The following is a 17,284-nucleotide window of genomic DNA, read 5'->3' on the forward strand; positions in this document are numbered from 1 at the left end:
GTGTTAAATTAAAGGCATTGTGCCACTTTTGAGATAAAAAGAATTTGCTGAATAAGCGTACATTCAATGTTGAACTATGACCCCGCATTATGTAAGAAATATTCATATAAGCTATATATTAAACCTTGAACTAAGATACAGTCAGGTTTACTGGCACGCTTATAACATACGTTCGAACCTTTTTGTCTATTTTCACCTCATTATTACATTATTTGTCCATTAATGAATGAATGGTTGTCGAAAACTAAAGAAGTTATTTAAAATGGGTTCACCAGACATATTTTACTTTACAACATTTTTCTCAAAAACATCTTGCTGTCTACTTACGCGGCATGATTCCTTGGTTCACCAACTCTTCTCTGGTCCGTCTCTGTTGAAGCTTTAGCTGCAGCACTGAACACCGGGACGGACACCGACAAACAGAAGAGAAAACAAAAGTCATTCATTAAAGAATGAATGAAACGCACCATCAAATGCCGGTGAATGAAGTATGGAAGCAGAAAAAGTGAAGTGAGAGATAATAGAGCAGCGCTACACTGCAGGAGCTCTACAGGAAAAGTTCTTATCTACCCTGTTAGCTGCTGGTGATCAAATTTGTGGTCCTCTGTGAGAAGACGTATGAAAGTTATGTCACGAACTACAAAGGGAAGAGAAACACACACACACACAGAGTAGCAGACAAACTGACAGCTTCCTGTTTCAGGCTTTTGATTAAGCGCACACAGTTTACTGCCGCATTCATCACATCTCACCTCTACAGAGGAATAAAACGTGTGACAAAGAGAGAGAAAAAGAAAAGGGATGTACGTGCATACTTGAGTATAAGTTTAATTATCCTGTTTTTTGTGGGTTTAAATTATTCATGCCACAAGTTTGACTCCATCTTTATTTTTCTACAAAAGCTCAGATACGACCACAGTGCAGCACAAAGCCATCATTAGACTCTTGAAGGTAACTGGTATTTGTATTTTGGGGTTGTGAGTCTGCACAGAAACACTAACAAACTGACTCACCATGGTCTCAGCCAATCTCTCAGTTTCTCAGAGGAAGAAAAAAAAAACAGAACTGCAAAACGTCTGAGGACTGAGCCTTCCAGGATGTAAATATGAATTGACAGGAAATGTTCCTCTGCAGATCTGGAGCTCTATCTGGGTCATGAAATCAGCATTAAAGTGTAACAGAATGCTGCATCTGGAAACATTTTGGGGCAGGGGGCTCTTTTTCACACACCCTGACCAAGGCCAGTCACTACATTAGCTCACACAGGCCCTGTGGCTGAGGTGTTGCAGAGTGTGTACACTATATGCTGCACGCCCACAGTTCATGTTTTTTTTATATTCACTAGTTGAGTGCTGTACAAATCTCATCTCTCTCTATGATGTAAGAAACATATCGTACAAAACCTGCTCCCCTTATTGCTGGGTCATTATGTCTGATCAGAGCTGATGTGAAAGGTCAAACCCATAAAGTCAGAATTTACTGCTGTACCTTCTGGGCTGGAGTCCATCACCCCAGTGACATTCAAACTGTATCTCATCTTTCCTCAGCACAGCGTTTCTACGCTATGGGCCGGGAGCCCACGTGGCGTCACATGATCAACAGTCCGGTTAAGTTCACAAAGCCAACAAACTAATATCTTATGTGATTTGTACAGGAAGTGCTCCTGGATAGCTCATCATGGGCCAGATCAGTACATATGGCAATTCATTTATGATTAAGCCTGAACTCAACTTTCAGGATGTTCATTATGTTGTTTAAAGGGACAACGAGGAGTTTCTATTCGGTTATAAAAAAGTCTCACGTTAATGTGGATGAATCTCCGCTACCCACACTTGTTAATGGGCCCATTTTCGATAAATATATCGTTCTGTCTCTATCGTTATTTTGTTATTATTAGTGGTGGCGGAGATGCTGGTCGAGCCGACCAGCGTTTTTTACTTTCGGTTTCGCAACGAGTCATGAGAATAACGCAGCTGAATCGCCGTTTATGGTCGGAACTCCGACGGTATGTGAACCTCTTTGAACCTCTGACTTTAATTATTGATGAATGAAAACATGAGTCCGTCTTGCGCCGGTCAAAAGAATTTTACGGTGTGCGCGGAGGCTCATAAATGTAGTGTGAAAACGCTTCGCTTTTCCAAAACTCCTCGTTGTCCCTTTAAGTGTGTAGATAAACGTAGAGAATATAACACTGTAATAATAAACAGTAAGTAATTAACAGCTCTAAAAATCTTTGGTTGGACTGCAAGGCCGCTTTACTGACTGAGTTAGCAAGTTACACCACTGGTCAGATGGCAGCTTTCACCGGTGCGCCTTTGAAAAGGCTTTGACACAAACAAGAAGTGATGCCAGTTTAGCACCTTTGTGACAGAGTTTTTGGCTTGAAAACCAAAACAATGAGCCGAAAGAGGATAAAATTGCTCTTGGAGTTAAGGAGAAGTGCAGAGTTGGGTGAATTTTATGATCAATTGTTGTATGAAACATATTACAGCTACAGAAACCAAATTCTGCAAGATCAGATGGTGGGTCCAAGTGAGCAGGGCTTGAGGAATCACTGAGGGTGGTGACCGCTATGTTGTGACATCACAATTAACTTTATTCTATTCAGTCTCTGAAAATGGACTGTCTGGATTTCTCTGTGGACTGTACACTTTGATACTTTCATTACAGTTATGCTATTCACGTCTCAGAATAAAAAAAGAAGAGGAAATCTTAATGCATGGGTATAAATCTTGCCTAAACCTGAATCCCCTCTTGTGAAGCTGTTATCTACTACTTCCACAATCCTCTGCTCCACATCCTCTCTATATACACAAACACTTAGTATAATATAAAAACAACTATATAGAACAGTAATTAATGTCTTCCTCTTCAATCTCTTTCGCAGAAAACAGCAGGAAGAGCTCTTATCTGTCTTGCGCACTTGCCCCTTTAATTCCTCTTTCAGTCTTTCAGTCTCTTAATTCTATATTCTTGTTTTTTTAATGCATGTTTTTCAGCCCAATAGGAAAGATTTTTGTGTTTGAGCATTGCCTACATTTTGTTGCCCACTAAGTTGGTAATAACGAAAGCAGACTCTGTTGTGGTTGGCCCATTGCAGGCAGAATGTGCAGGCAGTCCCTCAGTGTGTCCTACAGAAGCCTGAGATAAAAACATTCACATTCCTTTGATTTCTGCGATGAGGACGTGGCTGACGCAGGATGATGCAGTTTCTCCCCTTGGCAGCAGGAAAGATTTAACTGGCTTCTGCAGGCAGTCATACATGGGCAGACTAACAAAACAAACACTAACATGGATACTCATTACAATCACACATTTTAATACCTTAACTTACGGCTGCCTAGCGAGATTACACATACACAATCATGAAACATGCCACCCTCACTACGAAATGAACTCACACACGCACACAAAAATATTTGTTTTCGACGCTGATGATTTGTGCCAAGAGATGACAGGCGAGTGATGCAATGTGCTGATACAGGATCTATTCTGGGAGAGTGTGCTCATTGCTCAAACGCAACCAAAGAACAGCAAGTGTATGTCCAATCATTAGCAGCCTAAGTAGCTATTCAAATGATTATATAGTTCACGTATTAGCCACACTTAGTAAAGGAGTGCATAGCCTTTTTAAGAAATTAGCAGACATTAGCAGCATATGTTTGGTAGCATAATAGCATAATAAATGGTTATGCTTAAACAGCAACAGCCACTGCCATCCACTGTGGGGTATTTCTATACGGTGTCAAAACTGGTCCTAACATCTGTGCTGGTCTGACAGATTAGAGAAAGGTTCAACCTCTGCCAAGTTTGTTATTTAGATAGTGTTACATTGCTAAAGTTAATTCTGAAAGTGAAACATTAGTGTGCGAAAGTATAAACATAAAAAAAATATTTAGCTATTTACAGCTAAATGGGGTTTTAATAGAATCAAAGCTATGTTGATTATTTATGTCTTGTACTGGCTCACCAGCTGGTGAGAGTGTTTATTACCGAGGACATGTCAGCTTTAGCCATGTGCCTGTGGTCTCTGTTATGGCGTATGACACACCACCTCCTGACCCCTGACCCCTTTCCTACGGTATTCATGTCTCAATGACCAATGTCTTTATTTACCTTAACCTTCTACTGTGAAGGAAACGTGAGGAGATGTGAGTGAGGACGTCAGTTTCATTGTTCAAAACACTGCTTTGAATAGATTTCAAACACATTTCTGTTGACATGAAGTTGTTTACACCTGTGCATTCATTGTATCTGTCAGTATTTTTGTTGAAGTAATCCCTTTGAAAATGAAGTGTTATACAAGTGAACTGTTACACTCATCAGCTATACAGCTATTGACGTTTTTACCAGTGTTTCTGCTGCTCTTATTCACACTGTACTGTGCTCTCTGTTTCTGCCACCAACCTTTTCTCTGGTCCTGTTCACTCTCTCTCTCTCCCCCTTCCCCTCCTACTCAGCTTTCTATTTGTGTCCATGTTGTAACCACTTGGAACCTAATCCCTCGGGACAGCCGGATGAATTAAAAGGACCATTACTGTAAATTTGCCGACACCCAGAGAAAAGGCACTTCAAAAGAGCACGATCGCTTGGTGCACGCGGGAAGAGGACAGAAGGAATGACGCTGATACTTAGATGCATGGCAGATGCAGCCCAGCTCATCATTGTCGAAATTCAGTCACGATGCTAATTTGTCCTGTTTAGTGTCTGACAGAAGGACGAGGGACATACGTTAGTTGAATATGATTTGACTGTGGACCGTGTCTGTTCCTGTCTGGGTCAGTTGGTGCTGACAGTCGGGAGATAAAATCATATACCATGTGATATGTAAAGAATCTTAAATGTTGACAGCCATAAAGATTCTTTATAACATGACCGGCAACCGATGAAGTTACTCGTGTGTCACTACAGTGATACCAGTGAATAAACAGCTACTGTACCTCATCTTCATTTCCCTCTATAAGCTCTGCAGTCATACATGCCTCACCATCCTGGGCCCAAACTCTAGTCTTTGTGTTTCTCCTTTTTTGGCCTTTTTCAGAACAAATGTCACTGCATATAAACAGTGCAAGCAGCTGGTTGTCATCCATGTTAGTTTTGTTAAAAGAAATCACATAATAGTTGGGGGGTGGTCTACTGGCACAACTGGAAATCAGCACTGAACTGTAGCTCTAGAGCTTCTGTTGAATTTGCTGCAGCTACAGGACTAATGGTGTATTTAGTTGTATGTCTAACACTTCCTCCTTAATGTTAAAGACTTAATATTGAGTCCAAGTTTTTAAAATGAGTGAACAGAAAATGTTAATTTAAGAAGGGTAGGCAAAATAAGCTGATGCTTCAGCCTACACCTTTTCAGTCAAAGTGAATTGTATTGCTTGTTGTGTTTTTGTTCTGATTTGTTTTGTTTTGTATTTATACTTTTATATTTGTCTATTGTATTTGTTTTTATAAGACCGAAATAAACGCACTAAACTAAACAAGTTGGTGTGGTTGGTTTTTTTTGTGTGGTTTGTCAGGTCTCTATTGGTTTCAGATAGTAGTCAGGTTTGTCAGAAGCTGAACTGTCATTAGATCTCTGTGAAACCAAGTGCCAGACACAAAGTTCTGTTTACCAGACAGCTGTTTCAACATGTATTATGACCTACACATATCCAAATCAAATTAGAGATTCGGCTATAATTTGGGTCTCAAAATGTTTACTGAAAAATGACCTTTGACATCCCTGTGTCATTACATTTCAGACGTATTTGAAAGTCTCTGTTGGTAGAGTTCAGATTTTGTAGCATTTAATCTAAATGGGAAAAATCATTCTGTCCGGCTAATCTGCGAGGCCCATGGCACCACAGTCAACAGGTTGCCGAGTTCATGTGCTCAAGGCAAAGTGTGCTGGCCGAGCCCCAAACTGTAACCCAGCCACTTGTAGAGAATTTGATCCAGTTAACACCTCAACCCAGAAAATAAACCTGGATGACATTCGACACACAGAGGGCCTTTACAGTAAAAACAGTTGCGGTAGTTTGTAATGGGTTTTCTTTCTTGTTGTTGGTGTTTTCAATGGACGGAAACCTGTGTCAGCAAGTCACATACATTTTAAAAGCACTGCATGTGTTGAAATTTGAATATATAAATGTAAATATACTACATGTGCAGGTATCCCACCTTGTCTGAGATTCTGACAGGCCTGGCGCTCCAGCTCAAAACGTATGGCTCTCTCATCCATGTTGCTAGTGATTGGCTGAGGCCTGAAAGGGGCAGGGTCAATGCAGACGCAGGGCAGGTGTTCCAGCATGGCGAGAGGCGATCAAACTATTATTTTTGATAGGAAATCCACGGAAATAGAGAAGCAGGAGCCGATGTTTGGTCACAACTGTCCGTACATCCACAAAGCAGAGCAAGGTAATCCTCTTTGTCAACATATAAGTTGCTGGATACAGTTGTTGTTGTGTGAGGGAAATGAAGGGATATTCTTCAAAGCGAGGCTCCTGCAAAGTTTAGGAACCTCAAAAAAGATTTGTCCTTTTCATCACAACAGGCATTTTCCACTGGCTTCTTTTTGAAAAACTCGCTGATAAGCAAAACTCTGTAGGTGTCCTCTATATAAATGTATCACGATGGCAAAAAAAAATACAAAGCTAACAGAGCCAGTGCACAGCTTTAACAGAGCTTCTGTTGAATTTGCTGCAGCTACAGGACTGACTAAGACGCGTGCTCATGTGTGTGTCAAATGTCCGTGAATCTATGATCAAGCAGTCCGTCACAGCTGTTGCACTTCTCAGTCATTCAGCCGTTGACAGACACAGACAGGCGCACACGAGCACACACACGCACATGCACATGCTCTGAGCCGTGGCCCGTTCCTACTCACAAAATTCCTCTCACTTAGCACTGCTGATCTGAGCTCAGTGTGGTGTCGTTGATACGCACCTGTGTGAGCACCTCTCAGCCGTCATGCCCCCAGGCCCAAAATCACTACACACATGAACACACACACACACAAACAGCCAAACACCTGCTGCCGCCCTGCATGCCCCCTCTACTTTCTCTCTGCTTTCCCCCCTTTTTTTTGTCTGGCTGTTTTCCTTCACCAGTCTAAACTTTGTGGGGTTTTTTTCCACTTCAAGGGATAGTTCAACATTTTGGCAAATTGGCCCATTGCCATAATCCCTATAGTCATAGCAGTAGGTTCGTTACCTTTATTTGTCGGTGCAAGCCATTTTTAGAACGGTGGAGCAGAGCTGCGAGCTGCTCAGAGCTACGCTACGGAGGCTAATGGGATTTCTTGGTTTCCCTCATCAAACTCATCAAATACACAATCCAACAACTCCAAAACGCTCTGGTGGACAAGTTGTGACCTGCACATTCACCACGCTATGAGATAATAACAGAACGTTACGAGACGGAGTTGTTTTCGAGGTAAATTCATGCAAACCGCTGATGCGCATTCCTCAGGCGCAGTTTTCCAGCAAGCAGTCTCTGTTTTTACCTCGAAAACAACTCTGTCTCATAACATTCCGTTACTATCTCATAGCGTGGTGAATGTGCAGGTCACAACTTGTCCACGAGAGCGTTTGAGTTGTTGGATTGTGTATTTGATGAGTTTGATGAGGGAAACCAAGAAATCCCATTAGCCTCTGTAGCGTAGCTCTGAGCAGCTCGCAGCTCTGCTCCGTTATAAATAGCTTGCACCGACAAATAAAGGTAACAAACCTTAACCTACTGCTATGACTATAGGGATTATGACAATGGGCCAATTTGCCAAAACGTTGAACTATCCCTTTAACTATGTCTGGGGGTGTCATCTCAAACTGAAGCTTGTTTGGTGTCACAGCGCAGACCACCGCTGTTACACCTTCTGGCAAATACACAGATAAACTGAAACCTGACTCGCGACCCTCTGTCAAGCAACCCCGCGTTGTGGCTCATTATGAGTATGACTGCAACCTGAACTAGCAGTAAGAAATGAAACCAAAAAGCTACCGTTTTATGGCTGTACCAAGATAGTTGCAGACATTTGATAGGCGGCAGCTTTTGTGCATGAATAGCTTAGCATGAGAATGAAGTGCAGGGGCACGCTGCAGTCTGAGCTGCTGCTCACATACATGAGTCAGATTTGTTCCTCAGAGGGTGAATGATGACGAGGACCACAGATAAGTCTGTCACGCTCAGCTAAATCTATCAGAACCTGACTTGTTATATTTTAGCTGCTGGCGTGGGTGCAGACCCTGGAGTCAGCAGCTGATAGAGTCCTTCAATGATAAACAGTCGAGATGTGCTCACAGCTTTAAATGTGGTGTTTCTTTTTGTTTGTTTGTCATATTTATCAGGTGTCACGCAAAAAGAAAACCAGTGTAGCACCAACAATAATCCTCAAATATCTCATCTTCCATTTAATTTGTCTCACATACAGTACAGTGGATGTGCTTAACAAAAAAGGAAGACAGTGGGTTATTAAGTAAGCTCTCTGCAACTCTCTGCTTATTTTCAACCTGCCATACTGACAAAAACTATTGTGCGTTAGTCATTTTAAAAATTAAATTGATGAATCAACCAAATTCCATTTACAAATCCTATTGCCAAGATTGTCAATTTATCATATGCATTTCAAGAAAAATCTTTCCTTGACTTTGTATTAAAAACTTCCTCTGATTAAAATCATATTTGAAATTTGTGGTGTTATTTGTGTAATATAAGAAATTTCATGAGCAGAATGTGTCTCTTTCAGCCAGCCAGGGCTTCAAATGTTAAAATGAAGGATCAACCTGTGGGGACTATGTCTGTGGTGGGCAAAATAAACCCCAACCCTGAAGTGACCAGATAGAAGAATGGTCAGCAGCAAGTCCCTGATTCAACTCCCATCCAGCTGATGCATTTGCTGTCACTCCTCTCTCTCACTACATGCTACTGTTTTTTCTCCAATAAAGGCATACAATTGTCAAAAATAAACCTAAAACCTTATCAACACAGAGAGCACAACCACTGACACTGACACAGCTGCTGCCAGTTAGAAGCTTAAAAAACAGCATCAACAAATATGTGGTTGAGTCTCTCTGGTGTTTCCTCTCATGCTAACCATCTTCATACGTTTACTCTTCCACCAGTCCGTCTAAAACATGCCTGGAGAGGAACTTTAACATTATTCAACTGCAAGTCCCCCACAAGGTGGTATGGATCTCTAGTGGTTTGCCTCACAGCATGAAGCTCCCGGGTTCGATATCCGGGCCTGGGGCCTTTCTGGGCTGCCTGTTCTCCCTATGCCTTCATGAGTTCTCACCAGGTTCTCTGGCTTCCTCCCACAGTTCAAAGTCATTAGCATTAGGTTGATTGGTGGCTCTAAAATTGCCCATCTCTATACCTTTGGCCCTGTGAAGACTGAACTGGTGATAGACTGGTGAATGCTGCCCTGGCCCTATATCAGCTAGGCCGTATAGCCGATGGATGGAAGTCCCCCTCACACTGGCATTAGCATTCAGTCAAGGTGGATTCAACTTATAATAATAATAATAACTGCATCCACCAGCTGATTCGTCCTCTGTCTGCAGGTCAGTGATGTGTACCTGCCTGGCTGCCTTTAAACCGCCTTTATCTCTCTCTTTCAGCTTGGCTGTCTTCACTCCCTGCCTGCGTGTCAGGATAAAACACCCACTCCCGTCCACTGACAGTTTCATTCATCTCCATTATTAAGGCTCTGTCCCAGCTGACAACAGATAATATGATATGACATTAAAGGGGGAGACACGGCCCTTTCAAGGTGAGAAAAACTGGGCGCTCTCCTTTCATCTGTCGGTTAGCATCACAATGAACTGATGGTGCTTGTCATGTTCAAATTACATTGATGGAAAGAAAACATTATGTAGGGTTGGCAGTACTTTATAAACACTGTAGAGTGTCTCAGTACCGGTAAATGTAAATTTTACCAATTGCTGATTGACACCAATTAGAATCTGCGTAGTTTCGCTAAATATGAAGGGTGATGTGTCCGTGTGTGCATTCTTGTAACTGAGTGTGTTAAAATGTGAGATATGGTTTCCCCAGGCAAAGAACTCCTCAGTCTGAGGAGAGAGGAGGAAATGAATCAGGACTCTGATCCACCATTACTTCCGATAAGGCCCCAACCAAAACGCTGACAGGGATAATCCTGCTTTGCTGCATGTGTTTGTGTGTTTGTGTGTGTGTAGGTGTGTGCAATTGTTTGTTCTCAGAAAGTGTGTATCTATGTGTGATAACTCTGTGTGCACACACTCACGCTGTTATAATTTATGCAACATTGCGGTATCTGAAAATGTGTCCACACATTTTTGTTCGTATAAATCTCAGTCGGTCTCCGTAAAGTGTTTCCTCATATCAGTCATAAACGTTGAGATAAAGCTGGTAAATTGCTGAGGGCTCCAAGCGGACTGTAAATCTCCATCTCTCTCTTTCCCTCTCCCACCCACACTACTCTGGCTTGTTGTTTCTGTGGAGGCAGATGTTAATCGCTGTTTATTAATAAACAGAAACAGAGCTCAAGCTCCGGATCAGCTAAGGTCAAGATTGTAGTTTTCATGCTGGAAACACTTCTCCTTAAGTTAACGTCAGCTTACTACAGCCTCTTCCAGAGTTTTCAACCAAATCCACACCTGTCATCAAAACATCACAACAAGGGAAATATTCTATTAAAGAGGAACTATGCAGGATTTTCACCTTAACTATGCTACATTTTTACCTTAAATAGCTTTGGAGTAATTGTGATGGTTTAATAGATGACATGTTACTTGTTATGAGGGAGAATGGAGGCTCTCTGCCTTCCATGTAGCGTCTCTTGGCTGAAAAACAACTTTGCAAGATCAGCACCGCCGCCCCGGTGTCCCAGCTCTCGTCTCTGCGACACCACAACACAAATGTGCCCTGACCCCCGTAATCCCTTGTTTATGACAGATAAGATTACACAAATATACGTACGTCTTAAAATCGTATATGATATATAACGTTATGTACCGTTCTATTGACTGATTTATCACCAGCTTTGTTGTAAACAAATGCACATGGCCAGGAGGAGGGCTAGCAAAACAGCAGAAAAGCGACCAGACTTGCATAGTTCTCCTTTAATATCATATGTAAATTTGGAACAGACCTGCTCCACCATCCTGAGCAGATCTGTTCAAAGTTTCACTTTCATATACCGTAAGTCACATATGCTACACAATATTATCGGCAACAATTCCTACACTAGCAACACCCTTCATGCTACAGCAGTGCATCCTGTACATGTGGCCTTTTGGCTAGTTGGACCAACTCACCTGGTATTTCTAGAGCCCACTGGCATGCCCTATAAAAATACACTGTTTAAGCTGTCAAGAAGACCCTCGATATCAACTGGACTCCTCCTGGTCACTGAACACAGCACAAAGCAGATCCAACAAAAACATTTCAAGAGTTTTCTGCCAAGATAGAGCTTGAACTTTGTGTTTAACCTTATTAGCCTTCAACATGTCTGGCTTTGTGAGCAGAAGACAAAAGGATTCACTGGGACGAAAGGGCGAGGCTAGAGGTCAAAAGAGGTCAATGCCAAAAGCAGCTGCTGTAAACGGATGCGTCACTGTGTGTGTCCATTAAAAACCTGACTAAGTACTTTAGAGAGAGCTCCCATGACCCCCTCTGCTCAGGACTCCAGGATATTAAAGCAAGGCTCAGAGGCTACATTACACAGGGAATTCAAGACATCAGGCTAATGAGCCACAGTTATTTGTTTTATTAGGTCATGTTTGTGGTAGAGAAGCAGTTTTAAAAATCTCACCTATAACTGCAATTTTAAGATCAAAACTAAAGCTATAAACGTGATTTTTCTAATACCAACTGTTATTTATTGCCACACATTTCTCTCATCTCCACTTTCATCACATATGCACTTCCTTAAACAAGAGAGAGCTGTAAACAAGTGTCAGATTATCTCCAACCCCAGCTCCTCCACCTCCTGTGGAGCTGTCGTGCCTGTTATAATGATACACTGTTTAGTAAGTATTTCTGTTCTGCTCATTTCTGCTTTCCATGAAAGGCTCTTCTTTGATCATGAAACAAATGCAGTACTAAAGAATATTAAACTATATCCACTCTCTCTATCTCATATCTGTCTCTATCAGGTTTCCAAGGACAAATTCACCCAAACTGAAAATGTAGTTATGAGCTATTGATCCTCATGTCAGTCAAACTGATATGTTGTGTCCTTCTCAGGTCTCCTCCAGACTATTAAAAAAAGTGAACGTTTTGGCATGAATGCACTGAACTTCTGTCAGATTTAAGAATCCGGTGTTTTGTGGCCATATAATTGCACTGTGAGTCCAAAAACATTACGTTTACAGAATTGTTCTCCACATTTTCACCAAACTTGCGCTGTTGGTGAGCATATTTATAATTGTGAGTTTGGTCCCCTGCGCCCTGGCTTGTACACTGTGATTTGTTCAGAGGATATTTGAACTCTTCCTTTGACCTTATATTTTATGTTCTTCTTAAATAGCTACTCCATGCCCCAATAGTTTCAATCATTTTCCTCAGCCAATAACTTTTCCGCAGCTCAACCCCCCACCTCCCCCATCTAACCCCTCCTCTGATATTACATCTCTCTTTCCTCTTAACCTCGGCAATCACTCCCACTGGTTTAAATAGCAGGACCAGCTGGCCGCATCGCTATATCCAGAACCTCCTCATCTGTGCACACTGGGTCTAGGGTTGCACACACACACACACACACACACACACACACACACACACACACACACACACACACACACACACACACACACACACACACACACACACACACACACACACACACACACACACACACACACACACACACACACACACACACAGAAGGGCTATTCAAAGCTGATTAATGAGATTTGAAGGGGACTATAAGTGAACTTCCAAGTGCATCAGATGGTTCTGTTCATGAGCTGTTTAACCAGGCACACATTCATTTCTGTCTTACTAAGAAACACTCTGGTTGTAGTACTCATATTGGTCAGAAGGTGGGGACATGCACTTTTACAAAAACACGATGGCTCTGCAGTGGATTACCGTCTAAACACACTGAACATGAAATCCAACAAAGAAACATATGATTTCTATGCTGTGTTCTTCATAGGAGAAGAGAAACTTGTGGCTAGAAGATTTTCCACTGAAAGGAGAAACAGTCACAAAGGCATTTATTAGTCCTGCCTCACAAAAAGTGTTTTCAAAAATGACTGACACTGGTCTGTGCAGGGGCATCTTTGTGCACAAGAAGAAATAAAACAAGAACCCAGACTACAAAACACTGCAGGTGCCATTAGGTGCCACATCTGACCTCAACAGGTCAGGTCCCTTATTGGATGATGGTTTATCATCTTCTTGTATGTTTATCAACTAATTGTTTCAGCTCTACTTGTATACAGTTTGGTAGTTAAATTGATAGCAAAGACTCATATTCATAAACTCTCATGTGTCCTTTATGCAACAATATTAACATGAAGAGTGAATGTGAAATAAATGTAGATAAACTAGAAGTGTAAAGTGGCATGAAAAGGACATAATGAGGTACAGTAAAAAATATTTATAATTTTTACTGTTTAGTCAAGGTCCATTTTGTTATTTCACCATTATTTTTTAACAAGTGCACGTCACTGACATGGTGTGCATACAACACGTTTCTGTTTACAATGAGGTAATGCGAAAGGAGACCTAGTATGTCCGAAATGTAAACTCTCTCAGCCAGCAGCTCTACAGACACTGTGGAAAAGCCTTTACACCTAAACTCCCTCTAGGGACATCTGCTTTTACACTCCTCACTGTCTCTTGAAACACAGGAGAGTGTGTTTCAAGAGTCATGCTAAAGAACAATAATTCAATCAAATCTCATTATGCTCCATCTTTGTATTTTTTGTAGATGATTAACAAACATGAGTTATTTATTAAAAAAAAAAAAAAAAGATGCAACTTACCACTCCTCCTCTCTCTGAGTGGCAGCAGTTTGGGGGCTGGCTGCAGGGACAACTCCTGCAGCTCATTGGCCACAGCTTCACTCTGAGGGCTGGGGATGGAGGCATCTGCACTTGGTCTCTCTCCAAACTTGGTCTCCATGGTTACCAGAGTATCAGAGTGAGGCTTCTAGACATGCCGACAAAGTGAGGACAGATAAAAAACGATCAAGTCTCAAGGCCAAATTTACCGTGGACATCCATTAGAACTGCTGGTGTTACCTCTCAGTAGAGGTATATTACCTATCTAGTTCTACCACTCTCTCTCTCTCTCTCTCTCTCTCTCCGTCTGCTCTGTCTCTCTCCCCGCGTAGCGTACTCTACTGCTCTAGTACTTTCTGTCTTTCCCTCCACTTCAGTCTCTCTGCCTAAATGACTCATTCTTAGCTATACGAGCCTGGAGTGAGGCGAGGTAACGGGCGCCCTGGTGTCCCTAAAGTCAACAAAGGGTCCACCACTCAGTTGTTATTGGCAACTCAACATAAACAGAGAGACAGAGAGACAGAGAGAGAGAGTTGCTGGAATGACAGTGGAGCTGCTCTGTTAAAAAAAAGGAAAGGTAATCCCTGATTGTTGACAGGCTCAGTATACACTGTTAAAGTGGGAATAATTTTGTTTCCAGACACATTTCTCTTTGTATTCTTCCTGTTACAAAGGTTAATTGTGGTTTAAATTTCACAGAGTGATATGTTTGGAAGAGATCGATCAATAAAGTAAAAAAAAAAGTGAAATAAAGTTTTGAGAAGATATATTCATTATTATCTATCAAGAATAAACTGCATTCATCACAATCATTTCATGAGAACAGGTATAAAAAATATTGTATTCCAACTTTATGGGCAACAGTGTAGCCAATAGTCAACAATATTTCGACTGTGAGCTTTTTTCACACTTTGAAAAGGCTTCAGTGAATTTATTTATAGGCTACCTATAACATTGAATTGAATTAATAAGTATCCCTTGTAATGTTATGAATAAACCATTACAAACAACATGGAGCTGGACAAGCAGCAGAAAGGAACCAATCAAAAACATAACCAGAGGACTGTAACAATGGTAGTTGAAAATAAGTATAACTGATGTTATTTTTTATTTTTTTTAAAGCTCACTTTTACTCTTTGTTTTGTATGGATGAGGTTCAGCTCAAATCACAGCTGATAGAATCAACAAGTGATTTTAGACATACACCAACCTGATATTCTGTTTCTAACATTTGGGTTAATTCACCACAGAGCACAGACATGTTAATTTTTACACTATACCATATTCCCTCACTATACATATCTTGGTTACAGTTCTTTACTAATTGATTTAAGGATCCCTTAACAAAAAGCATATCTGCTAATTAGACATTGGGTTAGAGATTCAGGTCTGATCAGGCTCTAGACCTGGTCTGGTCCCAGTATCTGAGTTCACACATCCTCATTATTTCGAGCATGTGTGAGACGGACATCGCCAAAGTTTTATTTGTTTACATTTATCATGACAAGGCATTAATATTGATCAAATAGTGTTAGGATGCAATGGCTTTCTGTATTGATGGTTAAAATCCCCCCACAATACAACTGCATCCAACATTTGATGTAGTGTTTATGTGTTCACTCATCAACTCTCTGACACTGCATTTATCCACGGACAGAGGATTACAGTCCGTCAAATAAAGCATTGCCTGACATTTGCACAGCGTGCTGCACACATAGGAACTGTCCTACACTCTTTTCCACTGTGAGTCAAACCAAAACAACCATGGGATGACCTCACAGTGCTGCAAAAACACCGTATTAAACAGAATACTATCAACAACTATCGCACTTTATCATGTTGGTGATCGAGTCTCCAACGGTTTGAAACTTATAATAGCCAGTTGCTAATCAAGCCAAGTCAAACTTAAGGGAACAAATGCCATGATATCCACTGTTTTTGTAAAAACACTGATAGCCTGATTTTTTTTAATTTTTTTTTATCAATTCTCCTTCAGTGTTGTGTTACACAAATTTTACAAATAATCTGTTCCTGTTCCTGCTCCCACATCACATCCATTGATGGCTGGACAAGCATTACACAGATCTACTGAAAGATCGGTCACAAGCAGCAGTAGGAGTGGTAAGACTAAACATCCTGGAACTGATACAATAAAACAGTAACATAATCCCACACAAAACATTTCCATCACAACAACAGTTCTGGCCTTTTTCGGTGTTTTCGCAGAACATTGACCTTCAGTTAATGGCCGCTTGCGTTGCTACATACAACGGAAAATAAATCTAATTTTGCCATCCTGAAGCAGCCCCATACAAGTTCATGGTAGTGTCTGTTGACATGGCAACCAATCCGAAGCCCTGACTCTCCCCTGGGTTCACTAAAGTCTGCTGATCCCGACTCTGTTGGGTTCTCTGCTGCTACTCTTCGCTCTTCTCATAATAAGCAACAGTGTTTTCAAATAATAGATATTTAGAAAAACTACAAGGTGACTAGTTTTTGATTATATATAAAGAATAACTTGAATTATGGATATTTATAGGCGCAATCCCAATAAAAAAAATATTTTGTGGCAATATGGATCCCCTTGGGTCTGAAATAAAGAAATGAATGAATGAATGAATTGTCTGGCATGTTAATTAAACAGTCACGTAGCTGCTAATTATCCTGCTTAACCACCAGCTCATCAACTGTGCCGTGTCTGCAGTGTTTGAACTCCTGATGCTGCTTCTCAACGTGGTACAGACACTATGGCCGACTAGTTCTAAGTTCCTCCAGGTGTTGTTTGTCTTTGTTCGTGTTTTAGATTCATCACTTCATCTCTCTAGTTTGCCTTGTTGCTCTAGAGTCAGTCACCGCCTGCTTCACTCTGCTGCCTTATATCAGATCAGCCGCTTCACAGACAATCTTCCATTCATTTCCTTTATTTGAACTCGAGCCTCACTCCTTTTAGTCTGACTTCTACAGTCTAGTCCTGAATTGTTACATCAACAGCTGCATGATCATATTGTATTTCCAAAGTCTCCCCTGGCTCAACCTGCCAAAGGGATAAGAAGATGATGAATGAATGAATGATGTATTCATCATGTCACACAGGGATTTCAGATAAAAGTGTCAGTCCACATTAACCAAATATCATTATCTGACCTTAAATCTTCTTAATATTGATTTGGATCAGAATGGAAATTGCAATTCTACTATCCCATAAAATAACATTTTGCACAAAGTCGTCTCCATGGTACAGTTAGTTTTCCAATAGGTTAATGTTAAGCTCTGATATGGGATAGCATGGCTCAGCCTAGTGTTTTCTCAGG

The 17,284-nt window shown here is 41.1% G+C and overlaps 1 protein-coding gene across 3 annotated transcripts in view; it reads right to left on the reverse strand.

The window, feature by feature from the left end:
* LOC310990271 (myocardin-related transcription factor A-like) overlaps positions 1 to 17,284 on the reverse strand; it is a 40,425-nt gene that overhangs the window by 21,650 nt on the left and 1,491 nt on the right. Inside the window, exons 3-4 of one of the 3 annotated variants that reach the window (XM_083977578.1) lie at positions 13,956 to 14,121; positions 328 to 393 (exon numbers count right to left, since the gene is read on the reverse strand). In XM_083977578.1, coding sequence (XP_083833704.1) covers positions 328 to 393; positions 13,956 to 14,094 — 205 coding nt within the window. In that variant the 5' untranslated portion in view covers positions 14,095 to 14,121. Of the gene's footprint in view, positions 1 to 327; positions 394 to 6,159; positions 6,721 to 6,865; positions 6,895 to 13,955; positions 14,122 to 17,284 lie in introns of those variants that run through there. The other 2 variants (XM_083977580.1, XM_083977579.1) reach the window with 2 other exon arrangements.

The sequence above is a fragment of the Trachurus trachurus genome (assembly GCF_905171665.1).
Source record: "Trachurus trachurus genome assembly, chromosome: 8".
NCBI lineage: Eukaryota > Metazoa > Chordata > Actinopteri > Carangiformes > Carangidae > Trachurus > Trachurus trachurus.